The 27,998-nt window shown below is 44.9% G+C and overlaps 1 protein-coding gene across 3 annotated transcripts; it reads left to right on the forward strand.

Annotated features, from left to right (window-relative positions):
- The first annotated feature begins 3,495 nt into the window (after positions 1–3,495).
- PRXL2A (peroxiredoxin like 2A) lies at positions 3,496–27,890 on the forward strand. 3 transcript variants are annotated; one of them, XM_074958704.1, is made up of 6 exons: positions 3,496–3,718; positions 12,495–12,674; positions 14,286–14,380; positions 20,074–20,214; positions 21,382–21,546; positions 26,545–27,890. In XM_074958704.1, the coding sequence occupies exons 2-6, from the start codon at positions 12,497–12,499 to the stop codon at positions 26,650–26,652; spliced, it is 687 nt and encodes a 228-aa protein (XP_074814805.1). In that variant the 5' UTR covers positions 3,496–3,718; positions 12,495–12,496; the 3' UTR covers positions 26,653–27,890. The 3 variants fall into 3 exon arrangements, with proteins under 3 accessions (XP_074814805.1, XP_074814803.1, XP_074814804.1); XM_074958702.1 differs by lacking the exon at positions 3,496–3,718 and adding an exon at positions 9,307–9,447; XM_074958703.1 differs by lacking the exon at positions 3,496–3,718 and adding an exon at positions 9,309–9,447 and having other exon boundaries at positions 14,289–14,380; positions 26,545–27,888.
- The last annotated feature ends 108 nt before the right edge of the window (positions 27,891–27,998 follow it).

Below are 27,998 nucleotides of genomic sequence, written 5' to 3' on the forward strand. Positions count from 1 at the left end.
GCCACGCCTAGTGTCACCAACTATTCCTCTCCTGAGAGTGCCCAACAAGATGGGCAAGGCTGCAGGGTGGGCAGTTTGGGGGGGAGGGGGCGTGCACCCACGTGTGAAAGGGCCCCTCCTAGGTGGTGGTGATAATGGTATCCACAGCGGTAATGGCTGGGGCTGGGGTCTCTCACTCTTCCCCTCAATCAAAGGGTCAGACGGAGGGAACCGGACGGGGTCACGGAGCAGAGAACCTCGGACAGCGCCCACTGCTCCTTGAAGGCGTCAAGGGAGTTGGTGGACGCCGCCCAGAGGAACTCCGCCCGGATACGTGAATGTACTGAGGATTGGAAAACGGCCCTACAGTCGCAGGAAGCTTCATCGGCCAACCTCCTCTCTCTGGTTTTATAGATGGCAGTTTTAGCTAGGGCAAGGAGGAGGTTAACCAGGAGATCCTGCGACTTTGTGGGGCCACGGATGGGGAGAGTGTAAATGAAAAGGTGAGGGGAAAAGTGCAGCCAAAAGCATAATATTTGTGAGGAGCCGAAAAAGGGGCTGCAGCCTGGCACACTCTAAATATACGTGTGCCAGGGCCCAGTCACACCAACTTATGTAAATACAACTGCACATGACTGATGCATTTGTGTTCAAGTTCATGAGAACACTCAAACTGTACATCATATTAACTCAGTAGTGAGGAGAAGTAGAGCCCTGTAAATCTGCGGATATCCGCTTTATATCCGCTGACCATGTTTGCAGATCACATACGGATACAAATTTTGTATCCGCACAGGGTTCTAAGGATAAGCACTTGGACCAGCTATGGGTGATGCCTAATAACCACAAGCAATTGGCAGTCTCTGTTCCTGGAGGACTTCAGTGTTTATTAAACATTGTGATACATTACTGGCTGATTAATGTGAGGAAGTATATTCTATTGAATCTACCTGTAAGCATTTCAGAAGCAACGATAATTGTATTTACTAGACTAATGAATACCGGAACACACCGCCTTTGGCTTTAAACCAGTGCTTTCACTCTTTCCACTTTTAATAAGCTGAAATTCACCAGTGAAAAAAGTCTTAAAATAAGTCTTGCCCTCCACTACCACTCTGCCTCACCAACAGCTAATGTAGCCCTGCTGAAGAGAGAAAAAGCTCTTGTTTAATAAAAAAACTCTATGAAGGGCATTTACTCATTTTGCCTTCTTAAATATGAGATAATCTTACTTATCAAAAGAGCTTTCTGTAATTCCAGTGTAGTAGTGGTATATTTATTATGCAAAGAGTTGATTAGGTACAAACTACTAGTGTTAAACGGCATGAGGAAGAATGTATCAACATGCAAGATTTTCATTCACTGGGTTGAGAATGACAGAGTCAAGAATGCACGTATGCCTGCTCCCATGCCCATCCCTTTCACCAAAGCACAGGCTTAACTGTAAATTGAGGCTTAATGGGACTCCAACAGCTCATTAAATGCTTTGCTGAATGTGGATGGATTTAAGGCTGGTTCTCTGGTTTCACATGTCTTATTGGGATCCATGCCCGCCCACTGCTAAAGGAGGGGGTCCACAGGACCTGGAAAACCAAATAATTACAGGGGACAACGAATGAACAACAGGGACAGGAGTGCAGTCAAAGGGTCAAACGAAGGGAACCTGATGGGGATACCGAGCAGAGAACCCCGGACAGCGCCCACTGCTCCTCAAAGGCGTCAAGGGAGTCAGTGGACGCCGCCCAGAGGAACTCTGCCCGGAGGCGTGAACGGACGGAGGATCGGAAATAGGCCCCACAGTCACAGGAGACTCCATCGGCCAACCTCCTCACCCTGGTTTTATAGATGGCCACTTTAGCCAGGGCCAGGAGGAGGTTGACCAGGAGATCCCGCGACTTAATGGGGCCACAGACAGGGAGTGCATAGATAAGGAGGTGAGGGAAAAAGTGCAACCAAAATCTTAACAAAATATTCGTGAGGAGCCGGAATAGGGGCTGCAGCCTGGGGCACTCCAGGTAGACGTGCGCCAGGGTTTCCCTCACACCGCAAAAGGGGCAGGTGTCTGGGATTGGGGTGAACCGCGCCAAGTACACGCCCGTGCTCATGGCCCCGTGAAAGAGCCGCCAACTGATATCCCCGGCGGGCCTCGGGACTAAGGTGGAATATAGGCTGGCCCACCGGGGTTCCGCACCCTCTAGAGGTGGCAGGAGGTCCCGCCACTTTGTGTCAGGGCGGGACGCAAGGGTGAGGATGTGAAGGGTGTGGAGCACAAGCGTGTAGAGATGTTTCCTTGGTGCGGTCTGGAACTGGACCGGCTGCAGCTTGCGTAGCCGGCTCACGGTGAAGGGGTGGGGGGGGGGGTCGGTTGGGTCCACAGGGCAGGGGCCCGATGAAAAGGTCCGGAAGGCCTGGGGTGGAGGGTGGGCGGGGCACGCCCTCTCTTAGGACCCGGTCGAGGTAAACCCGAGCAGCAGGCGGCAAAGCGGCCCTCACCTCCTGAAGTACGCGCAGAGGAGTACGAGGTCTGGAGAGCCCCATGCGCTGAGCGAGCGTCAGGGGATCCAGCCAGTCTCCCCGGTCGTAGTCCAGGAGGTCTCCAACTCTGGTAACTTCTGCCAGGACCAACCTCTGGCGCACCGAGGGGGACTCCGCCACCTGCACACAGAGCTGGGGGTTGTGTAGCAGGGGCTCCACGAGGAGATCTTCCCCCACGGAGGCTGTCACGGACCTGGTCGCTGTGAACAGTTTCCAGGTCCGGAGAAGGTCCTGGTAGAAGACCGGCAGCCCGGAGAGGTCTCGCGGAAGACCTCTCGGATGGAGGTAAAGAAGCTGCCGGTCATATCGGAGCCCTTGGAAGCGGCGCAGGAAGGCGTGCGCCAGTACGCTCCACGCCAGACTACCTGCACCATAAAGGAGCCTCTGCAGGGCCTGGAGGCGGAAGATATGGACCTGAGTACAGAGACCTGCCCTCCCTCCTCCAGGGGTAGATGGAGAACCTCTGCAGAGACCCAGTGCAGTCCCGGCCAGAAGAACTCCAGAATCAACGTCCGGAGGTTGGCCAGGAAATCCAGGGCCGGGACCAGGGTGTTGAGCCGGTACCAGAGCATGGACAGGACTAGTTGATTAAGCACCAGTGCCCTCCCTCGAAGGGAGAGACACCGGAGTAGTCCTGTCCATCTCCGGAGCCGCTCTACCACCCTGCCCTCTAAACCGTGCCAGTTCTCCGGCAGGGACGGATGCGTGGCAGAAAGGTAAACGCCCAGATAGAGCAGCAGATCCGCGCTCCACCGAATGGCCTGAAGCGCGGATGGGCGGGCGCTCGCCTGCCGCCAGTCCCCTACCACCAAGCCAGAGCTCTTGACCCGGTTGACCCGGGCGGAGGAGGCTGCCGAGTAAACGGCCTGGTTTCACATGTTGCAGGTATTGATTCTCCTTGGTTCGGCTGAGCCATGTTCCCGAGGCGCCACAAATAAACGCATTCATGCTCCTGGGTTTTAAATCCCTTCTCTTGCTGAGTCACGCGCGCACACACAGCCGGGCAACCCGCGGCGGCGCGCTGCAAAGGGACTCTCCCGCCCTGGGAATCGGGGCACGTGGTGTTGATTAATTCACCTGCAGGGCGGCTAGGAGCGATCTGTATCCAGACGTGCCGAGGCGGGGGCCCGGCTTGCAGGTGCTGGGGAGGAGGCGCCGGCGGGAGCTTCCCTGCGCACATGTACTGCCAGAATGCAGCTCCAGTGTGAGTATCGGCGGCCTCTCCCCACCCCGGGGCTGGCGGGCCCAGCGATCGCTGCTGTGCCGCGAGGGGGGGCTGCAGCCTGGCGGCCGCGGCTAAACAACCCCAGTCCCTGCCTGGGAGAGCGGGTTGGCGAGTACGGCTGCAGAAAGTGCAAGGAGGCGGCTGGCTCGCCTGACTCCGTCCCTTGTACTCCGCATGGCAGGTTGGAGGGGAGCTGAAGCACGGTCCTGCAGAGCTGTATAAAGCACAAAGGGGACCGGGTTAGAAATTGTAGGTCGGTGTGGGGAGCGATCTCTCCTTGTAGTGTCTCCCCACGGGAAGGCGGGACCCTCCTTTGCTGACTCCTAAGTGGGGCTTTTAACGGTCTAATTAGCGTGGGGCCAGATGGTCGGATTGGAAAATCTGCTTGACGCTGGTTGATTTAATTCTGTATTCTCGCATAGGGGCTCGTCATCGGCTAGCAGATGTATTGCCGCAGGAAGCTGCCATGTTTATCAGCTGAGTGATTGAGGAAACAGGGTTAGAGATTGGGAGGAAGGAGTAGCAGAGCTGTGCAGTAGATAAACCCTTGGTGACTTGAATTGTGATGGCAGGCTGGACTTGTGTAAACGTATTGTAAGGGGAGGTACGTTAGCAGCAATCTCTGCCTCGCCCTAGAGTCTACAACATTGCTAAGCTTCATCTTTCCCATGTGAGACCAAGGCCATTTTGATAACACAATATGCACACAAGCATCCGAGGCTAGATTTCACAATCTAAACATACAAGACAGATAATAGGAGCAAGGAGATATTGCTAGTCCCGTTTAACAGATAGGGAGGTCAAACTCAGAGATCAAATGATCTTGCCTTGGGTCACATGGGGGGGGAAGGATAGCTCAGTGGCTTGAGCATTGGCCTGCTAAACCCAGGGTTGTGAGCTCAATCCTTGAGGGGGCTGTTTAGGGATCTGGGGCAAAAATTGGGGATTGGTCCTGCTTTGAGCAGGGGGTTGGACTAGATGACCTCCTGAGGTCCCTTCCAACCCTGATATTCTAAGGAATCTGTAGTAGAAGTGGGATTGGACTCAGATCTCCTTGGCTTCTACACAAGATCTCTCAGCTGGGAAGAGAGAAACACTAGCATCATGTGGTATACCTGTGTCTTGGAGTAATTTGGGCTTCTGGTGTAGTAAATTTTGTAACTTTCATGTATTTGAAAACCAGACCAGATTGCTTAATTTAATTTTTCACCAATACATGCACAATTTCATTGAAATGGATTGTTGGTTGCCAAGTGCTGAGTCTGGAAGAAAGCATCTTGACTTGCCCAACTTGAAACACTGGCATCTGCAAATCTGCGACAGCTTCAAAGCTCAAGCTCTCTGCTTCACAGTTTTTGCTGGAGGGGCGTAGGGGTGATTCAGAGGGGTGATTGAATGATCAAAGTAAGGAGCTATCACTCTCCAATAAAACTGGGTTTGGAATTGCCTTCTAAAAAGGTTTAAACCTGTTGGCTTGAGAAATAAAGAGGTGGAGGTAAAACTTGTCGTTTTCTTTTTGTTACTGACTGACAGAAATCTTTCAGCACTGCACTGACCTTGGAGTCCTGTATCAAGGAGCAAAGGACTTGAACCTTGATGACTAATAAAAACTTGTGTAGTTCCTCAAATGCCTACGGAACTTTGTGCAACATACAAAAGACACAGTCCCCACTCTGAAAGACTTGCTTCTGTTCCTCAAAGTGTTACTGAGGGCAGAATTTGTCCCTTTATCACCGCTTTTGAATGATTGTAAAACTGATCTCCATTCTTGATGTGTTAGTGGTGCATTATATAAAATGAATTTGTAGGGGCAAGGTTGCAGAAGATTGGTGAGGAGTTAAGTGGTGGACTGAGTATGTGACTGAATGTAAGCAGAGGATGCAGGCAGTTTCAATGAACTTTGTCCAACAGACCCTGTCAAAAGATATTGTAGCATAGCTCAGCATATTTTTGCCTGTAAAGAAGTTAGTTTATGTAATAAGCATAAATCATACATATAAGAATGTAACCAGCTGTTGGCCCCATGTAACCCGGAGATAAGCGCGGAGAATATAGCGCCTCAGAGGACTCTTCCCCCCCGCCCCTCCCCCCAGCAGAGTCCTGCCTGGTCAGCTGTCCCGAATGGCCAGAGTCCCCTGCAGCCCCTCCATGCATGGTAGGGGTTCCCCGTGCTGATTGGAGCGTAAGTTCTTCCTTCAATAAAGCATAATTCACTATTCTTAGGCCTGAGTGTCCTCCTTTCGCTGGTATCTCCCCCCGGCCCTGGCCCTTGTGGGCACAGAATTCAAGTCATTTGTGTGATTGGCTGAACTACCTCTGATGCTATAATCCTTTCACCAAACAGTCTACTCATCTCACAGTGGCCTTGAAATCGAACAGCTACTTCTACAGGCTGCTCTTATTGTGATGACTTATTCTCCCTTTTATTAGACAATATATACGCTGAATAACAAAATTTAATAAAAAGAAAGCAGGGGGATTTTAGGCGTTGTTAAAGAGTAGTTCATACTGTGTTAGGATCTGAGATGCTACATACGTTTGATGTAAACTCTAACAGGGCCTCATCAGGACCCTTTAGTGTCAGTGCAAGGTCCCTAAGACCGTCTTATGACATCACTATGTCAGTTTGTGCACATTACTATTACCCCATCCTCCTATTGCTATTTGTCCATGTCGTCGTCTGTTGCTTGTCACAACCTCGATTGTGAGGGACTATCTCTTTACAGCATGTCTGTACAGAGCCTAGAACAATGAGGCCTTACTTGGTGCATCACAAACAATGATAATAGAAATGGTGCAACAATAATTAACAGAGCTTTCTTCCCTCTTACAAAAGAAACAGTTGCTAGTGCCCTAGGTTTGGAGACTGTGACAGACACTAAAGCTAAAATCCTAAGCGCAGAGCCAAGCTCACAAAGGTCAAAAGGCACAGGGCAAAAGAAAGAAATTCTCAATTTGAACTTGCATTCGTGGCAGCTACTATGGGATTTAAGTAGGAGAAGAGAGCCCTGAGGGTGCCTTTTGGGAACAGTGTTTCTGCACAGTTTACAGTTCTGTTGGCTATGCTCCTGCGTATCCACCACTTCCACAGAGAACTCCTACAGCCCTTGTTGGAGTTTGGGGAGCTCAACTCTTCTGAAAATCAAGCCCATAGAATCCCACAAGATGGAGACACTGCCAGTTCTCCCCTTTTCATATCCACCTGTCCACATAGGAGCAATGAGGATTTTTCCACTTCGTGGCTGAGCAGGGCTCTGCGTTCACCCTAGCACAGTATCTAACTGATTATCATTCACTTTTTGAATACCACATGTGGGGCTCGGAAACTTCGGATAAGTGAGAGGGGTAGAGGGCCATGCTAGATCTGCTGTTGCTGATGTTTTTCCTGGAGGGGACTGGGAAGCCAAGGAGCAGGGATTTTGTTAACATAAGTCTTTTTAAAGAGAGAGAATGTTTTTAGTTAGATCATGTGATCTGGCCTCAAACTCCCTTTCTTTGAAAGAACGGTGGAACATAGCATTGCTTGTTTGACACAATGGAGTTCTTTTGGACTAGATGCTATGCTGATGAATGCTGTATAAAAACCTAGCTGACCAGAATGCTTGATACAGGAAATGACCTGCTAAAAGGAGAAAGTTCTTAAACAGTAATGAATAAAAATCTTCTCCATGGTGGGAGAACCACTTATGTTCACACTTCAACGGTTTATTAAAAGATTATCTTCAGTTGTCTCATTTGTTTTTATGTTGTACCTCTGAATGCTTACTGTAGAATGAGTGACAGTCCATAATAGATCTGGTAATGTGCAGCAAGAGTTTATTTGATAAGACTTCTAGAAAGCTGAATAGCCTACATGCTGGTTGTAGGTAGGCAGAAATTAACATGTGTATGTAGCCCATGCTAAGTGTGGCTTTGTCCCTCTCTAGTGGCTATGCCACATGTAAAGGCTTGTGAAGATGCTGCTACCTCCTTGCGTGTGTATGGGATGATTTACTACAGCTCTCTTGTATGTTTTTTCTTGTTGGTAGGCGTGTGTTGCTAGCACTGGGTAACTGCGCTGGTGCTACCAGTGGTGAGATTTTCAGAATAACCTAACTGTAAACCAGACCAGTGTATACGTGGAACTGTTGCCATTTTTGGTTTGCTCCGATTGACACGTTGAGTGATACTGTTCTGCATGTGTGTTTGTGAAGGTTACAGAGTAACAGCCGTGTTAGTCTGTATTCGCAGAAAGAAAAGGAGTACTTGTGGCACCTTAGAGACTAACCAATTTATTTGAGCATAAGCTTTCGTGAGCTATAGCCCACTTCATCGGATGCTGTAGCTCACGAAAGCTTATGCTCAAATAAATTGGTTAGTCTCTAGAGCATAAGCTTTCGTGAGCTACAGCATCCGATGAAGTGGGCTATAGCTCACGAAAGCTTATGCTCAAATAAATTGGTTAGTCTCTAAGGTGCCACAAGTACTCCTTTTCTTTTTCTGAAGGTTAGTGACTCATGCTCTGGTGCAGTCATCTCACCTGCAGATGCCATGGATACACTACAAAAGTAATTGTTTAAAGATGGCTGTGATATTTGATAACAATTAAATTCCTCTTCTGTTGATATGGGAAAGTTGGTTTTTTGTTTTTTGTTTTTTAAAATTAGAGAACCATGTGTTAGCCTGGTTTCTTCACACATAGAAGCACATACACAAAAAGGCTTATTCACAGCTAAATTATACATTATAGAGCATTAGCTGGCATTTTAACCAGCAAGTTAGCTGAACCTGCTCTGGTCTGAGCACAAGCATGTTCAAAGATGGCTAATTGCATACTGTAAACAAAACTTAAAATATATGGCTGCAGCATCAGGAGCCACGTGAGATCCCAACAAAGGGGTGGAGGGAGTTATTGATTGAATGAATGTACTTTTTAAAGAAAACTGCCTCTGTCATACAGATCATATGTCTTGTCACCATTCAATCCATACAATGGCGCCGACAATACCTGTGAACTAACTCTGTGCTGAATGGAAGCTTCGGGCAAAACTGGTAACCTGACGTGTACACAGCAGAGTTAATTGTGTGATTTTAGGCAGCCAGTTCTGAAAACTGTGGTCTTGTATGTTGTTGAACTTCCTTCCAATAGTGCTGCATTGTTTCCAGAGTCGCAGGATTGCTTTATCAGTCCGTGGAGGAGGGGAGATTAAAAGTAGAGTTGAACAAAACCTGAGGAGTTGGGGGAAGAATATTTACCATTAAAAATCCTCAATAACAATTCTGCATGAAGCCCCTACAGAACCCTCTCCTCAATGCTATGGTGTTCCCTCGGGCTGCCTATGACCACTCCAGAGTAACATTATAACTTAGATGACTTCAAACTTCTTAGCATCTTAAACGGAATACCTTTTAAGCAGTCTCATCTCTTGAGGGACAGCTGTTATCTTGTAATCCACCCACATTTGAATGTGATGAGTATTGCTCAAAAATGTTCTGACTTACGCACTGTCAGTAACATAAGGGTTTCCTTGCTGGAATCCTGCCTGGTCCTGCCCACCTAATCTGCCTTCTTAGGAGGAAGAGCCTAAGGAACCTCCTCAGGACCAGCAGTAGCACACAGTAGCTGTCTGCCTTCTCCCGTGGACCATTTCCGTTTCTCTCCTGATTCAAATGGAGTTCAAGTGTTAAAGTTGGTGAGGTATATGTGCACACTGGCCACATGGGTTCTGGTGAGTGTATTATTCTAAAATGTTAACGGTCTGCTATAATGGGATGCTTTGGGTTTTTTACATGTAAAACTCTTCATGGCTTTGAATCAAAAAGCATTAATATTGTGGAGCTTCGGATCACTTTGAGAGGCATTACAAGAGCTGAAACTGATCTGTGGAAGTAGAAAAAGCAATGCTACAGCGTATGGGCAGTGAGACTAAAGAGAAAACTCTCTCCAACTTGCTAGGCAGTAGAAAAGATGTTTCAGGGCTCAAGCTCTTCTGTCTGCTAGTGTTTTATTGATCATGGTAGTTGCTGCTGGAAATATGCATTATTTAGTATACTTCACTGTTTGTTGATTGCCATTGAGCTGAGCAGAAGCAGGAGTTTCATGTTATTGTGGAGCGAGCTGTTTCTTCCATGTCCCTGTTTACTTGATCAGTAGGTTTGCTCTTAGTTTCTCTAGAACAGCCTTTCTGTTATCCAAGAAAGAAACATCAAAATGAACCCAGTATAGCTGAAAAAGTTTTGTCTCTTGGTCCAGGCTAATGCTGTCCTTTCTTTTGGAACAAAAACCAACTCCTTATAGAACTGTAAACTACAGGCCAGATTTGAAGTGTATATAAATCAGCATGGCTCCATTTATACCTGCTGCGGATCTGACTGTGGCTTTTTAAAGAGGGGGTGACATGATAGGGGATAGTGGTTTGTGGTGAAATCTTTCAAGAACAAATGTAATTTAAAAAATAATCTGCCCCAGCCACTGGCAGTAATCATCTGAGGAATCAAGAATTGTGCAATACTGCTCCTGTCTGGCAAGATAGGAGCTGGTGGGTGTTAACCTCCGCTTTTACCATCCACCACCCACAAACAGGTAATAATTGCACAGGACCAGACAAGACTCAGACCTAAAGAGCAGACCTCTTAATTTATTATAGGAAGGACAAGCTGAGTGGAGCAGAGTTATGGATCAGTGGGGATACCAACGGAATCTTATCTCTCAAGGGACCTCTCAATGCTTTTTGCAATATTAGGTTACATTATACAAACAAGCTCTGACAGTTTATATACTGAGTTCGTCTCTGACTCAGTTAATTTCTTTTCAGAGTTTTACAGAGCATTTCTAAAATGGCATTAGTAAACTTCATTCACTGGCCGACCAGTTTCAACAGGTGATCACTAATTTAAAAATCACTGTCATGATTGTCCTTATGTTGAAAAGCCACTGCATCTAAAAACGCACACAGGGGAAATCAGGGTTAACATCAAGTGAAGACTTCTACATTGAAAAGAAGAGATGCAACTGGCTAGACCTTGCTCTTTTATCTGCACTACATTTGTGTAAACCGGTCTTGTCCTCCATTCAGTGTCCTGAAATACAAGATATGTAAGAGGCTGAGACTGAATGTAGCACAAGAAGAATAAAGCAATGATTAAATTCTTCTAAATTCCTTTAACAGTTTTGCAGCAAATACTAGCAATTCTGGAATTAGGATTTTTATGACTTCTGAGAGTCTAGCTTTAAAGGGGTAGCGGAGAGATGGTGTCAGGGAATCTCCATCCTCAAAGCACTTTGATGCATAACAGACAAAATCCAATCAATCTTTCTTCTGTACCATTTTTAGTTCATTGGTTGGATTCCACTATTCCCTTCAATAGCAACGGGCTTATATTTGCTTCTGTACAAAGTTCATAACTGCTGCTCTCTCGCTGAAACAGTGCTGCCAGGAGCGGTAGCCTGGGCAGACTCTTTGAACGTTGGCAGGAGTGAAAATGAGGCATTCGGGGCCCTTCCGGGAGGATATATCTAACCTTTAATAAAACAATTTGAGCTACAAGAGAGAGTGGCACCAACGTTTTGATGAGGTGCAGTTATGTTCATAACATCCAATGGCTGCCTCTGGGACAGTCGGCACAGTTTGTTTCCACTTCAGCTTTATCTATTTCAACCAGCCAGGCTAAGGTTAAGTTGTTTGTTCCTGACATGTCTGCATGAACTGATAAATGGAATCTAGTTATCAAGGCTAAATTGCAGAGGCCTTAACGGGCAGTAGGTGCTGTCTGGAGTGTATTTGTAAGGTTGGGTCATATACTGTGATCTGAATTATGTCAAAGGCATAGATGTTTCTGCATCAGTGCTCTGAACTGACAGATCTGCTCTGTCTCACTCTGCAGCTTCAGTTTAGGGTTGAATCAGAGACAGCCAATTGTGCTGAACTGTATCTTGCCGTTCTGTAGTTCTTTCTCTCATAGATGCACTGTAGCATATTTGCAAAATCCACTGAACTTTTTTTAAATATCAAGACCAAAAAAGGCAGGACCCATGGTAGCCCTACCGACATTCCTTTGGTTTAAACTATCTGCTGTGTTTTACAGTAATGGCTTAACATGCATTGCTGAGTAATCCTAATGTCCTCTTTTGTTACTGTAGTTAGGGAATCCCTTTTCTAACAATCATTCTACCCAGCAGAATGCCATAATAGCTGAATGCCTCGCAGTCTGTATTTATTCTCCATACCCCCTGTGAGGCAGGAAAGTAGTAATACCCCATTTTACTGATGAGGAGGTCTGGGTTAGAGCTTGAATTGAATGTAGGTCTCCTTAACCATTAGACAATCCTTTTACTTATGCCAAAAGATGTTATCCAGGGGTCCCCAACCTATGGCCCACGGGCTGTACACGGCCTGCCAGAGTATTTCATAAGGCCCGCAGCTTGCTTCAACACAATACACTAATGGCCAATTCATTAGTGTTTTGTTGTCATGTTTACGTCATTTTAGTTTACACAGGTATGTAAATAGACAAAACTGTACATAGAAACAACCTATCTAAATACATACAAAACAAGCTGAACTTAAGATATAAGTCAATACAGGTGATTTTAAATCTTATTAAAATATGTAGAATCAGTTTGGCCAGACCAGGTTGTGCTTAGGTGTAATAAGGTTGGGCACCACTGGCTGACTCCTTCTTCTTCTTCTTAACTCTCCTACCTATTCCTCTCTCCCCTTCCCTTGGAATCTCTACAGCAGCTGGAATAATTCTTTCTTCCTCCTCTTATTTCCAGAAATGTCTTCCCTGCCAGACTTGGAGCTCTTCACCATGGGGATGTGGTCTATCGGCCTTGGGGCTATTGGCGTAGCTGTGACAGGGATTCTTCTTGCTAACACCGACTTGTTTCTCTCCAAACCAGAGGTAGCCTCGTTGGAGTTTTTAGAGACGACCGAGCTAAAATCTCTGGGAGAAGGTAAGAATTGGATTCTTCTGGAAAACTGAGCTCACATTCTACAGTGATAGAGTTTATAAAAGTACCTAGGTAGAGCTAATCTTACTGTTTAAGGCCAGGGTTGAAAACAAAGGTTCCTAGGACAAGGGAGTGTGTTTGGAAGAGAGAGTTGTCCCTGGCTAGACCCTATGTATTAGCAGTTCAGGGAGGGCACCAAACCACTCTTGTCTTTCCCTGCTTCAGTAAATGGTGTGGGAAATAGCTGACTCTTCTTGAGAAGGGAAGGATGGTGTTGAAGTGAAAAAATAAGATGCATCTAATTTTGAGTGAATGGCTGCCAGATGAATGATGATAATACCCAGCTCTTATTTAGCACTCTTCATCCATATGCCTCAAAGCACTTTACAAAGGAGGTCAGTATTATTATCTCCATTTTACAGATAGGGAAATTGAGGCACAGAGAGGTGACGTGACTTGCCCAGGTCAACTACCAGGCCAGTGGCAGAGCTGGGAATAGAACCAGATCGCTTGAATCCGATCCTGTGCTCTCTCCACTAGGCCATGTGGCCTCCTCTACAGTTCCATGGCTCTGTGTCATCTTTTGCAGATTTCTCTACTTTCTGATCATTTTTCATGTCAGCTAGATAATTTTTTTGCCTAACAGATACCAAACTTTTTTTCCCTGTTGATTTGTTGCTTATTTGACAAAGAGCATGTTTTTCCAGCCTGCCCAAACCATCACATGCCTGATGATAGGCGCTAAAGGGTGAAAACAGACTCAGAGTAAACATAAACAAAAAATTAAAAACCCTTCCCCAAGGTGCTGTGCAGTTTAATTCTATTACAAAAGCCCAAAACAAGGCAGAGAATTATTCAGGTTTGCAAGGTCACATGCAGGAGTCAATATAGGTTAAAACAGAGAATGCCTCTTTAGAGTTTTCACTGGCTAATTGCCTGTTACTGCAGGGTGGGGGGAAAAAATTCAAGTGAACACATTGACATCTAATTCACAGATGTACGCAGGGGGACTGAAAGAGGATGTTTTGTGCTTGAGTGGGAAGTAACTTATACACCATAATGCTATGTCCAGACATAAGGCCTGATTCTGCATTGCTTACGTTTGACTTTTGAGTTCTGTAGAATTCTACTAGCACAAAACTTGTATCACACAGTGGAATATTTAAAATCTCAAAATGAGAGGGGTTTCATTCTATGGCGCAAACTGATGGGCCACTGTTTGGGACAGTAGCTCTTGTTTCCAAACATAAGCAATATTATTCAAAACATGCACCACAATCGGAGGCAACCAAGCAGGGAACAGAAAGTTAGGATGTTTGGCAGAGCTGGGAGCTGACTCCCATGTGCGAAACTAGAGATGACAATTCATACCTGTCTTTGAAAAGTGCTGTAAATTCAGGGATCTTGATCAAACTGATAGTTTAAAATGGACTTTTTTTAATACATTTAATTGGAATTTAAATACACTTTGAAAATCTCCCCCTCTGTCTTGATTAGAATATAAACCCACATGGAATACTGAACTGGGAATCTTTCACCATGCTTAGTGTTCTTCATCAGAAGTTGTAGTTATGTAAATAGATGCCATAATTTATGCTATTTCTCCCTTCTAAGCAGAAGAGAGAACATTCAAGGCAGGTGAGCTATGGAAGAAGAATGGTGCAGTGATCATGGCTGTGCGGAGACCTGGATGCTTTTTGTGCAGAGAGGTATTGTGACGGGCTTAGGGGTTAATTCAGAGAGTTTTGCTCTAGTTATATGTCTTTGTGTTAGATGTGGCCAGGGAGGCAGTCAGCTAAAGCACAAGTTTTGCATATCTGAAAATCTTGTTTCCAGTCCCAGATTTGCTCCCACGTGAAAATGAGCTTTGTTTATCTCTGTTCCCATTTGTCAATATTATGGGCTAAATTCTCAGCTGGTGTAAATCAGCATACATCCATTGACTGTGATGGGGTTATGCTGATTAACATGGGATGAGAATCTGGCCCCGCAGATCCAAAATAAATGGCTAGATAGGTGGTCTGTGGTCAAGAGAAGCCCAGAAATGGACTAGCGGGAATCTTGGAGGTACGGTTTACTGACACAGCAGCGTTGCGTGCGATTGGGAAACGTCTATCACCAACTTACTCCAATCAGTGTTTCATTTCCTGGAGATTAAAGTCATTCTTTCAAAAGGAGGAAGGAAAACTCTGCTGTTCACACATTTGCTGTTCACGATCTGTTCGGTACTCTGCTGAATGTAAAACCTGCCTTATATTTTTGTCACTTATTAGGATATTTCCACCATAGCAATTATGTTATTACTCACCAGTTAATAAAACCGAGCAATTAGTCTAGCAACCACTTAATTGTAGGGTCTAATTAATCCCTATACCGCATAATATTAGAAAGCATTGTATGCTTCAGTGAATTTCTTTCTCATGGAAAGAGACAGATTGAAATACTGTGATCATGGAACAGGCCCTTACTGCAGGGGGGATTCTGCAGGACGGTGTGCCTGCCGAAAATGCCCCCACCCCAGATTTCCTGTTTCCCTGCAGAAAATGGCAGGGAAGCAAAGGGAAACCGTGGGGTGGGTTGGGGGGGCAACCATGGGTGCAGTTTTTTTGGGGGAGGGCGTTGCCCGCTCCAAACAGAGGCAAGGCATGGGGGGCACATGGAGTTACATGGGATGAGCCAGTGACCTAGGAGGGAAAAGCTCTGTATACCATCATGTAGCTCCTAAACCGTCCAGTCCCCTGACAGTAAGCACTCTTCACTGTCATAAAATATACTTCTTTTAACCAAGTTTTAATATGCATCTTAAAAATATCTATGTAAACGTGAGGGAGCAGGTTGCCAACTTAGGAGGAAAAGTTGGTGATCTGAGAGTAACTCATTGTCAGTCTCTTGCTGCTCTTTCTACTTTGTGGTTCTGACCAGAGGCACTGGGCAGGGGCTTGCCCTTGAGATGGACTTGGAAGAGAAAACTACTGTTTAACCATTGGTTTTGCTGATGATTGTACTGTGATTTAAGTGGGCAAAAAGGCCAGAGGTATGCTGAATGCCATAGGCTATGCTGCAAATGTTCACTGTGTCCCGAGTAAGGGGTGAGGTGTAGCTGCTGCAACACCCCATGAGCAGACCAGGGAGGGAACTGTCCCAGACTGTCTTTTCTTGCTGGCCACCCCTTGCTTGGATGGGGGGAGGAAATAATCTGTTTCTCGTGTAAACCTGGTTTGCTAGCTGGCCGGGAAAGGCAGAGCCAGGTTCTCCTCCCCGCATGGGAATTGCCGTTGTTCAGTCTGTTCTCCCTCTCATTTAGACCGACCGGGTGCATACCCGGCACCAGGGAAGTGGTTTGTTCTCTTGTGTGGGCACATGTTGCTAAGCTCAGGGCACAGCTATATTATCCTCTTTGATGGGAGTTAAAAAAGCCAAGCGGACGCTGACTTCTTTCTCTGCCTCTGTTCTCCCAACTATGTGCTAGGGCTTCTGACCCCAGGGGTACAGGGGTTCCTGATCGTGAGGGAGCTTTTTGTTTTTATAAGCAAAACTACAGTAATGGACTGCAGCATCATGTTTCAGAATTTTAGACAACTATCATGGAATAGAGAGGTGCCTTTGTTTAAAGTGAGTACTGCATGGTGGATGGTGCTGGGTTGTCTTGGAGTTTTGCTTAATTATTATAGAAAGAGAGTCCAAGCATTTGGTTTAGGGAAAACAGCAAAGAATTAACACAACTTTGCAAACAGATGGGGTGGAGGGGCTACTGGTGGAGTGAGTCCAATGAGCCTTTGCTACATTCCCTGAAGGATATATTCAAAAATGGGAGTATTAAGTATGCCTCCCATTCCCTACTCACTGACTGTCATAAGGCTGATTCATGCTTATTCATTTCCTCTCTTTATCTCCTCTGAGCTTTCTGTGTGGGGATTGGCAGTAGCAGATTGGAGCTCTGTCCTTACCCTTACACAGACTCACTCTGGCCTGTTGACATCTGCCTCGTAATGTCTGCGAGTTCTGCCATCTGCCTTCCCCTGAGTGTTCTACTTGGAACACTTGATATCTTCCCTAAATTATGGCAACATTTTGAGTCAAAGCAATTCAGTCGCTTCTCATAAACTGGTTGTATGCAGATTGTGCCCTTTAAGCAGTAGTGTCGGAGTTATTTTGCATAGCAAAGGCCATATTCTCCCTTAAAAGGCACAAAACCCCCTCAGCCACTGTCTCATCTTTTCCATATTGGAACTGGCACTGGAAGCTAGGAGATGCTGGAGAAAAAATTTCCCCCTCCACAAACTGCTTTTGCCGTGTGGAAAACCCATAGATGGGTTGGTGTTGCTGCTGCTATCACTACTCCTGGGGGAATTCTACGCCAAAAAATGAAAAATTCTGCAACAAAAAATGAAAAATTCTGTGCACAGTATTTTAAAATTCTGCATATTTTATTTGTCAGATTAACACAATATAATCACACCAGTTCCAATTATTTTTGTCACTTATCTCAGCAAATATGTTTGTAACAATACAGACAACAAAAAAGATTCAGGAAATGTTTTTTGACACAGAGGTTCCAGGGTGGATTTGATTTAAATCACTAGTCAGGAAGCCTCGATTTAATCATGGTTTTCTACATAAAAGTGCATCATTGTTGGTTGTTATAACCTTAATACATATTCTTCACAACTCAGAGATAGATGTAGGTTTCATTTTTTGAAAGGTACACACTATACATTTTTAAACAGTGATTTATTTTGAAAACTTTTCAGATTAGTTTTATAGCTATATCAGAAAATGAATGTGTGTTTGGTTATTTCATTTACAAAGGTAATTGAAGCAGATATTTATGAAGTCATTGGGAGGTGAACTATCTCCAATTCAACAGCTTAATCATTAATATTTGGAGGATTTTCTTGCCATGCTGTATTAGGAGGAGAACATCACCAGGCAGACATTTAAATTTTTTTATTTAACTAAAACAACAACATTAGGTATTCTGGATTTTTTTCTTCAACAGCAAACATATAATATTTTAACAAAATAAGCATATGTCCCTCGCTTCTCGCATTTATCTCCAGACGTCTTCTCGTTGTCCAGATCTATTCCACCCCCAACAATCTTCTATTCACTGAACTTTTTGAAACTTTGCACTTTTAGTGAGAGGTAAGGGATTGACTCCATGTCAAATTTGCAGAGGGACAATAGAGTTGAGGTTTGTTATTTCTCACCTCTATATATTATTTATTTAAAAGCATTTTTGCTGTTAACAAGCATGTTACCTCTGGGGAGACACATCCATGGTTTGAGAATTGCAAAACTAAGCATGTCTGATGGTATCTTCTAGACTGAGCACTGAGTCCCATCGGGTGGATAGAAAGATTAACCTAAATAATCTATACAGAAGCCCCTGGAACCTCATTGGGTCCCTAATCCATGAACTATTGGAACTCATTTACAAAACTTTTCTTAAACATTACATGACTATATTGTCTCATACTATAGAATTAGAATGTATAATCCCCATTCCATGATGAGATATCTTTGAGCTATAATGTATCTTAATTAAAAATATCTTTCGATAGGTGTTTTTTCCTCAAAAAGTATTGTATCAAAAAATCTGATTTTTAAATTTAAAAAAATCCAATTTTTGTGTGTGTGTGTGTGTGTGTGTGTGTGTGTGTGTGTGTATATATATATATATATATATATATTTTAAATAATTGATTTTTATTCACCCGGATAGATTCCTTACTAGGCACATTAATACAGAACTCTGAGTAATAATTCACTTAAACTATAATACAGAACCGTATTTACCACACCCCTCAGAAGCAATGCAAAGGTTTGGGGGAGTCAAGGGTAATGGAGGAGCTGAGGGAGAGGGAAGTTAATTTGCAGGAAGGAGCCTGGGTGTGAACGTGGAGGGTTGTTGGATATGGGTGGGAAAAGTATAGAACAGGTTTCTTTGTGGGGCAGGGAGGTATTATCAGGGAGCTTCCCCCATGTAGACCCTGGCTGACCCCCTAGCCTCTCCCATTCAGTCAGGCACATCTGCCCCTGCACCCCCATGTGTTCTTGCACCCCCTGTCCACATGTGTCCATCCACCCTCACTGACACCCACTCCCCCCTTCTCCATGTGGCCCTGCACCCCTCCCCCTTCTCCATGTGTGTCTGCCCCCCCCCAGCCACTCCCCTGTTCCTGTCTAGCTCTGCATCCCCTGCCTCATCACCATGTGGCCCTGCACCTCCCTCTCCCCTGTGGCCCTGTGCCTGCACTCCCATTCAGCCCCTGCCCCAGTCTGTCCTCCTCCCTAGCCCTTATGAACCCCTGTCTGACCTCCCTCAGCACCCCACTCTGTCTGTCTCCTCATAGCCCCTGTCTCTTGACGTGGCCTGACAGGCGCTGCAAAGAAGGCAGGCTGTTTCTCTTCCCTAGCTGACTGGTAGCTGCTGCTGTGTTCTATTGCCACTATTTGCGCCCTGTGGTAGGCAAAAGGCAGAACTGCAGCAACATTTTGACATAAGCTTTTTTCTGCACAAAAAATTAAAAATATGCATGGCTCATTAATTATGCACATGCGCAGTAGCACAGAATTCCCCCAGGAGTATATCACATTGCGTGGGACACATAAAGCAGCATAACTTCTGGTATCCTGAAGGTACATGCAGAAGAAACACAGTTTCGCTGTATGTGCTAAAAAAAACCTCATTTTTTTCCTCTTCCCTTTGTAATAAGAGCTGCATATCACTCTTTGATCTGCAGCATGAAAAGGGTACATTGATGCCTATTCACCATTTTGCAGGTGGAAAAACTGAGGCACAGAGAGGATAATTGACTTGCATACAGTGGCTGTATCTTCACTAGGAAAGAATGTGTGTGTTTAACAAATTCTAAAATCCTAGAATGGACAAGGCAAGTTGAAGCTTAATTAAGACTTTCGCTTTACCCTTTGCTAGGATTTTAGCAAATACATGCTTAAAACTATCCCCCTTTCCTAGTGAAGTCAGCCCTAGTAAGGGTACTGTGAATGAAGGAGTGATTGCAGAGAGGTAAGCATACCTACACTAGCTTTAATCTACCTAGCATGGGTAACAATAGCAGTGAATATGCAGTAGCATGGATCTCTGCACAGGCCAGCAACCTGAATACATACCTACTGTTAGCTGCACCATCTAGATTAAAGTTAGTGCGCATATACCTGCCCACACTGCAATCACACCTTCATCTCTGGTGAAGATGTCTCTATGCCAATAGAAGGCTTAGGAATAGAACTCACTCATATGCCCTGTTTATTACACTTCATTGCATCCAGTTTTCACCTCTGGCTACCATCCACCGAAGTGGCTACGTGCCAAATGTTGAGTCTTTCAGACTTCCATCCATTGGTTAAATCTGGCATCACGCTCGTTGTCTTTTAGGAGGCTTCTGAGCTTTCCTCTCTGAAACCTCAGCTTGACCAACTTGGCATCCCCCTCTATGCTGTTGTGAAAGAAAAGATTGGGACTGAAGTGGAGGATTTCCAGCATTATTTCAAAGGGGAAATATTTCTGGATGAAAAGGTATGTTTGTATTGCGCTGTTTGTTTTAAGCAAGACTTAAGCAAGACTCTTAGCTTGAGTCAGCATCTGTATCCACCAAGCCTTTTCAAGCAATCTGCATAGTGTGGCCTGAATGAAACTTAGGTATCTGGAAATTGATTTAATAGCCTTTTGTAGCTTAAGAAGTTAATTAGCTTAGATTTTTCTCTACATAAGGTTGCTCAGTTTACAAGCTCAGCTGTCTTTCTGCTGTGTTCTGTTGACATGTTCTTGCATGATTTTTCCCCCCCACACACCTAAGCAAACAGTGAGATCATGCCAAATATTTTTTCTCTTTTCTTGCACTGGGCTGCACTATCTGCTAATTAGCCTGGTATTAAAGCCAAGGACTAACAATAAAATAGAAGGGTGTGATAAGTTCATTAGCTGCAGCACAACATTCTAAGAAAAACAAATGGTAGGAATAGAACTGCTTGTTGCTATGTTTACTGAAAACTTACGCTGTTGCCAAACACAAGAATTCAGAAATCGTGCGTCACGCCCTCAAAATCTTGAGGTGAGTTTAGAAATCATGATATATGGTTCTTTTATTTGCCTTCTGTTGTTTTTGGATCTTTCGGGGGTCATGTTTCCCAGCTTATCTCTCCAACACTTGAGGTCTAGGAACAATGTCTTGGGTGAACACTCAGGTCTCTCAATTGCATGATCCCAAAAGCTGGGACTTTAGGAAAAACAATATAATGAGACCGGTAATAAAATGGTGGGAGGTGGCAACCCTGTCCCTTTTCTCCAGCACATGAAACAAGATAGGCTATTCTAGAGGGAGTTCTGCCCAGTAGTTCAAAACAAATCTGTTCATTGAAAAACACGCTCCTGCTATCACCAGTCAAGATATCCAGGAAGCGACTGTAGTAGGCTGATCAGCTCCATAAATCTGGAATGGCAGCAGTGAGAAAAACAACGGGATGTTGCTGATTGTGTGGAAAGTAGGTGACCTCTTACTGTTTTAAAGGAACTTCTGTCCTGATAAGATTATTAAAGGCATCATTCAGTTCGGTATACCCAAATATTACTTGTTAGAAACTGTTCTGGATGCAGAGGCTGGCTGGCTGCCTGAGTTACAGTTGGGGAAGTCTCCTCTGTCACTGTTGTTTCTTGTTTATTGAATTTCTTTCTGTCCTCCTACAGAAAAAGTTCTATGGTCCTCACAAGCGAAAAATGCTGTTGATGGGTTTTATCCGCCTAGGAGTCTGGCAGAACTTCCTTCGCGCTTGGAAGAATGGATACAGTGGTAACCTGGAAGGAGAAGGGTTCATCCTGGGAGGAGTTTACGTGATTGGTGCTGGAAAGCAGGTACTGCATGGCTTTCGGGAGGTTTTTTTTTCTTCTTCTTCCTCCACTCTTCCCTTCATAGAATCATAGAATATCAGGGTTGGAAGGGACCTCAGGAGGTCATCTAGTCCAACCCCCTGCTCAAAGCAGGACCAATCCCCAATTAAATCATCCCAGCCAGGGCTTTGTCAAGCCTGACCTTAAAAACTTCTAAGGAAGGAGATTCTACCACCTCCCTAGGTAACGCATTCCAGTGTTTCACCACCCTCCTAGTGAAAAAGTTTTTCCTAATACCCAACCGAAATCTCCCCAACTGCAACTTGAGACCATTACTCCTTGTCCTGTCATCTTCTACCACTGAGAATAGTCTAGAACCATCCTCTTTGGAACCACCTCTCAGGTAGTTGAAAGCAGCTATCAAATCCCCCCTCATTCTTCTCTTCCGCAGACTAAACTATCCCAGTTCCCTCAGCCTCTCCTCATAAGTCACGTGTTCCAGACCCCTAATCATTTTTGTTGCCCTTCGCTGGACTCTCTCCAATTTATCCACATCCTTCTTGTAGTGTGGGGCCCAAAACTGGACACAGTACTCCAGATGAGGCCTCACCAATGTCGAATAGAGGGGAACGATCACGTCCCTCGATCTGCTCGCTATGCCCCTACTAATACATCCCAAAATGCCATTGGCCTTCTTGGCAACAAGGGCACACTGCTGACTCATATCCAGCTTCTCGTCCACTGTAACCCCTAGGTCCTTTTCCGCAGAACTGCTGCCTAGCCATTCGGTCCCTAGTCTGTAGCTGTGCATTGGGTTCTTCCGTCCTAAGTGCAGGACCCTGCATTTATCCTTATTGAACCTCATCAGGTTTCTTTTGGCCCAATCCTCCAATTTGTCCAGGTCCCTCTGTATCCTATCTCTGCCCTCCAACGTATCTACCACTCCTCCCAGTTTAGTATCATCCGCAAATTTGCTAAGAGTGCAATCCACACCATCCTCCAGATCATTTATGAAGATATTGAACAAAACCGGCCCCAGGACCGACCCCTGGGGCACTCCACTTGACACCGGCTGCCAGCTAGACATGGAGCCATTGATCACTACCCGTTGAGCCCAACAATCTAGCCAACTTTCTACCCACCTTATAGTGCATTCATCCAGCCCATACTTCTTTAACTTGCTGACAAGAATACTGTGGGAGACAGTGTCAAAAGCTTTGCTAAAGTCAAGAAACAATACATCCACTGCTTTCCCTTCATCCACAGAATTAGTAATCTCATCATAGAAGGCGATTAGATTAGTCAGGCATGACCTTCCCTTGGTGAATCCATGCTGACTGTTCCTGATCACTTTACTCTCATCTAAGTGCTTCAGGATTGATTCCTTGAGGACCTGCTCCATGATTTTTCCGGGGACTGAGGTGAGGCTGACCGGCCTGTAGTTCCCAGGATCCTCCTTCTTCCCTTTTTTAAAGATTGGCACTACATTAGCCTTTTTCCAGTCATCTGGGACTTCCCCCGTTCGCCACGAGTTTTCAAAGATAATGGCCAATGGCTCTGCAATCGCATCCGCCAATTCCTTTAGCACTCTCGGATGCAACTCGTCCGGCCCCATGGACTTGTGCACGTCCAGCTTTTCTAAATAGTCCCTAACCACCTCTTTCTCCACAGAGGGCTGGCCATCTACTCCCCATGTTGCGATGCCCAGCGCAGCAGTCTGGGAGCTGTCCTTGTTAGTGAAGACAGAGGCAAAAAAAGCATTGAGCACATTAGCTTTTTCCACATCCTCTGTCACTAGGTTGCCTCCCTCATTCAGTAAGGGGCCCACACTTTCCTTGGCTTTCTTCTTGTTGCCAACATACCTGAAGAAACCCTTCTTGTTACTCTTGACATCTCTTGCTAGCTGCAGCTCGAGGTGCGATTTGGCCCTCCTGATTTCATTCCTACATGCCCGAGCAATATTTTTATACTCTTCCCTGGTCATATGTCCAACCTTCCACTTCTTGTAAGCTTCTTTTTTATGTTTAAGATCCGCTAGGATTTCACCATTAAGCCAAGCTGGTCGCCTGCCATATTTACTATTCTTTCGACTCATCGGGATGGTTTGTCCCTGTAACCTCAACAGGGATTCCTTGAAATACAGCCAGCTCTCCTGGACTCCTTTCCCCTTCATGTTAGTCCCCCAGGGGATCCTACCCATCAGTTCCCTGAGGGAGTCAAAGTCTGCTTTCCTGAAGTCCAGGGTCCGTATCCTGCTGTTTACCTTTCTTCCCTGTGTCAGGATCCTGAACTCGACCATCTCATGGTCACTGCCTCCCAGATTCCCATCCACTTTTGCTTCCCCCACTAATTCTTCCCTGTTTGTGAGCAGGAGGTCAAGAAAAGCTCCCCCCCAGTTGGCTCGTCTAGCACTTGCACCAGGAAATTGTCCCCTACGCTTTCCAAAAACTTCCTGGATTGTCTATGCACCGCTGTATTGCTCTCCCAGCAAATATCAGGAAAATTGAAGTCACCCATGAGAACCAGGGCGTGCGATCTAGTAACTTCTGCGAGTTGCCGGAAGAAAGCCTCATCCGCCTCATCCCCCTGATCCGGTGGCCTATAGCAGACTCCCACCACTACATCACTCTTGTTGCTCACACTTCTAAACTTAATCCAGAGACACTCAGGTTTTTCTGCAGTTTCGTACCGGAGCTCTGAGCAGTCATACTGCTCCCTAACATACAGTGCTACTCCCCCACCTTTTCTGCCCTGCCTGTCCTTCCTGAACAGTTTATAACCATCCATGACAGTACTCCAGTTTCCTTCATGCCCCTATGAGAGCCAAAAGGCCTCCTGCTTTAGCCACTTACTCTTAGAATATGACAAGGCCACAGTTGCTAATTTCTGCCCTGCACTGTGTTCTAGTTGTGGGCTTGGGGCATCTCTTGTCTTGTGCAGTGACGTTCACAGAACATCTTCCAATGCTTGACACAAACTTCAGTCAGCTTGCTGCCCTTGAAAACAAAATCTCTCATAATCACTTCCAAATGTTCTGACACTTACCCATTAAGGAGATTTTCCATCTGCTGCTCTCCACTGATGAGCTCCCATTCTCTTAAAAATTACAATTGACAGTTCACTTTCTGCTCAGCTGGTGGATGTGCCCCTGGTAATGACATCTCATTTTTAATTTAAAATTTTGGGGTGACTTTGCACCAAATAAGTGATCTCCCATTACTGGTTATGATGTGTGTGTGAGGATGGGAAACCTCAGTCCTAAATATTGTTGCTATTCGTTAATGTTCTTAAACAAACAAAGATTTCATGACAACATTGACTCAAATCAAACACTGTGTGGAACAAATGATCGATATATGTTTTTGATAACCATCCTCAGTTTGTTTACAAAACAACATAGTATAATATACCTGAAAGATGGGCTTGAACTCGAAGTCTGGATTTAACTACCATCAAATTTTGGGAAAAATCATCTCTAGATTCAACTTGGGGTCCATCTTTAAATATAACATCCTAAAGACTTACTGTATAGTATTATCTTATCAAATGGTTTTGTAAACTTTAAGAGTATGGAGATAAATATGTAGCAGACTTGATAAATTGTGATTTAAAACAGCAAAAAACTTGGGCTTAAATTTCCAAAGGTGGCAGGCCAACACCTTCTAAAAAATCAGGCCCCCTTTAAATTGTCTCAAGTTGGGCACCCAAAAAATCACTAGTCGTCTTTGGAAATTTATTCCTGGTAATTGATGTTGCCAAGAAACATTTGCTTGTTCAGTAATCGCACAGATCGTCAAAGCAAGATTTAGAATGGGGGTGTCTGTCTCGAAAGTTCCGAAGAGTGGGGGCTACCAGGGTATAAATAAATTTATATAAAGTATGCAACAAATGTCATGTATACACAGTCTACTGAAAATCTATTTTTGTTATACCTATGTGTTATGGGAACTTCTAACTTGCTGTTTTGGTTAAATGTGCTCAGAGCCTAATGGTTAGGGCCCTACCAAATTCAGGGTCCATTTTGGGCAATTTCAGTCATAGGATTTTAAAAATTGTAAATTTCATGATTTCAGCTAATTAAATCTGAAATTTCACAGTGTTGTAATTTTAGGGGTCCTGACCCATGAAGGAGTTTGGGGGGGGGGGTCACAAGATTATGTAGGGGGGTTGCAGTACTGCTACCCTTACTTCTGCTCTGCTGCGGGCCGTGGCACTGCCTTCAGAGCTGGGCAGTTCGAGAGTGGGGGCTGCTGGCCGGGAGCCGAGCTCTGAAGGCAGAGCTCCAACCAGCAGCAACACAGAAGTAAGGATGGCATGGCATGGTATTGCCACCCTTACTTCTGCACTGCTGCTGGCAGGCCATTGCCTTCAGAGCTGCATGCCCAGCTAACAGCTGCTGCTCCGCAGCCGCCCAGATCTGAAGGCAGCGCATAAGTAAGGGTGGCATGTAACCCCCCTTTAAAATAACCTTGTGGCCTGCCCCCCACCTCAACTCCCTTTTGGGTCAGGACCCCCAATTTGAGAAATGCTGGTCTCCCCTGTGAAATCTTTATAGTAGAGGGTAAAAGTACACAAAAGACCAGCTTTTAAGGGGGGGAGACCAGATTTCATAGTCTGTGACACATTTTTCTTGGCCATGAATTTGGTAGGGTCTTCCTAATGGTGCTTCCATGGCCTTGAGCAGGCTACTTGAAATTTGTATTTGCACTAATCTTCCTGAGATAGAAGCATGAATGTACTGTAAGAAGAGTTTATCTAGTTTATAGGAAAATGCCACAACATGTATCCTTGCATAACATGTGCCTTAACATAAGTAATATGAGGGAAAACTCATGTATTTGTTTGGTTGACTTGATTAAACCTGTATCTGAGAAATTGGATCATATCTTCTTTCTATCTGACTGAGAAACAAGGAGTGAAAGTGAAAAGCAATGTTTTTAAGTTCCTAAATGCTGCATTCTATTTAAATGTATCCCCATATAAAAAGGAATCACTGCACATTTTTCCTTTCCCTCTCACTAGGGTGTTCTCTTGGAGCATCGAGAGAGAGAATTTGGAGACAAAGTGATCCTTCAGTCTGTCCTTGACGCTGCTGAGAAGATAAAACCACAAGCTGCAGACACCGAATAATAGTTACACATGTTTAGTCTTGGCTTGAAAATGTAGAACATGTCTGTATGTGAACATGCAGTGTAATTGCTTTCTTAGACTATTCAGTAATAGCTCAGCTGGAGGATTTTCTCTGAAATTAGTCAACAAATGAACAACCTCTTTGATGGTAGCTGACTTGTTTGTGCTTTGTAGCCCCTCAGGTGCCCACTGTTTCTACTAGTTTTTTGTCTCTTACCGCATTAATGAAGGGCTAGTCCCAAAATCTTAAGGCATAACCTAGATAGGTCCAGTCAGAGCCAGGAAAATAAGAGAATATCTGTGTGCCTGGGGAGTAGGACATTGCTAAGGCAGGAGTAAGTGAGGTTGAAAGATAATAAAAATTATGTAAATGAAATGTCTTGGTTTTCAAATTTCTAAATTTATTAAAATATTTAGAAGCCTCTGTGTTGATGGGAGACTAAAACTTGTCCAGCCTTTCTGCTTGTGCTGAGAATCTTAGAAACATGTCTGATTTTACACGTGGGGTCCAATCCTTCTCCCTTTGAATTCAGTGGTAGTTCTGCCATTGGCTTTGTTTGAAGGACGATGGTGCCCTATATGCTTCATATTCTGATTTGTAAGGTAAATTAAAAGTCAGCATTGGACATATTTAAAAGGCGACGATAATGACCACAAGGTGGGACGTGCCCAATATGTGAAATAAGGATTCTAAATGCAGCAGAGAATAATAAGTGCATATCAGGTAGCAAGAGTGAAACATGTCAACACAGTGACAAGGCTGCTGGCATGCTCTCCTGTAATACTGGGAGGTGGGCCTGCCATTATGCATTCAGATCATGTGAGATACAATAGCAGGTACAGCCAGATACCTCGATCTAGCTGTATGTTGTTAAAAGGCCTAATCTGGGGGAAGGAATTAATTTCCTTAGGGGAAGTGAAGGGCTTGAGTTTTTCAGAGGTACTGATCACTCAAAGTGGAAAATTTTAACAGGGAGGGCAATTAATAATTGGAACAGATTAGCAAGGGATGTGACAGATTATCCATCACTTGGAGTCTTTGGAATTAAGACTAGGCCTCTCTCTACAAGAAATGCTGTAGCCCAGCCACAAGTTATTGGGCTGATGCAAAAATTACTGAGCGCAGTTCTATGTCTTGGGTTTATGCCATAAGGTTAGACTAGATCAGTGGTTCTCAAACTTTTGTACTGGTGAGCCCTTTCACATAGCAAGCCTCTGAGTGTGACCACCCTCTCTTCCCCCCCCCCCCCAATAAATTAAAAACACTTTTTTAAAATATATTTAACACAGTTATAAATGCTGGAGGCAAAGCGGGGTTTGGGGTGGAGGCTGACAGCTCATGACCC

This window comes from Natator depressus, chromosome 7 (genome assembly GCF_965152275.1).
Source record: "Natator depressus isolate rNatDep1 chromosome 7, rNatDep2.hap1, whole genome shotgun sequence".
NCBI lineage: Eukaryota > Metazoa > Chordata > Testudines > Cheloniidae > Natator > Natator depressus.

Excerpts from the sequence above, each read along its gene's own strand:
- PRXL2A (XM_074958702.1), top strand. Across the intron at positions 12,675-14,285 it reads GCTAAAATCTCTGGGAGAAG|CAGAAGAGAGAACATTCAAG; the intron begins GTAAGAATTGGA and ends CTCCCTTCTAAG. Across the intron at positions 14,381-20,073 it reads GATGCTTTTTGTGCAGAGAG|GAGGCTTCTGAGCTTTCCTC; the intron begins GTATTGTGACGG and ends GTTGTCTTTTAG.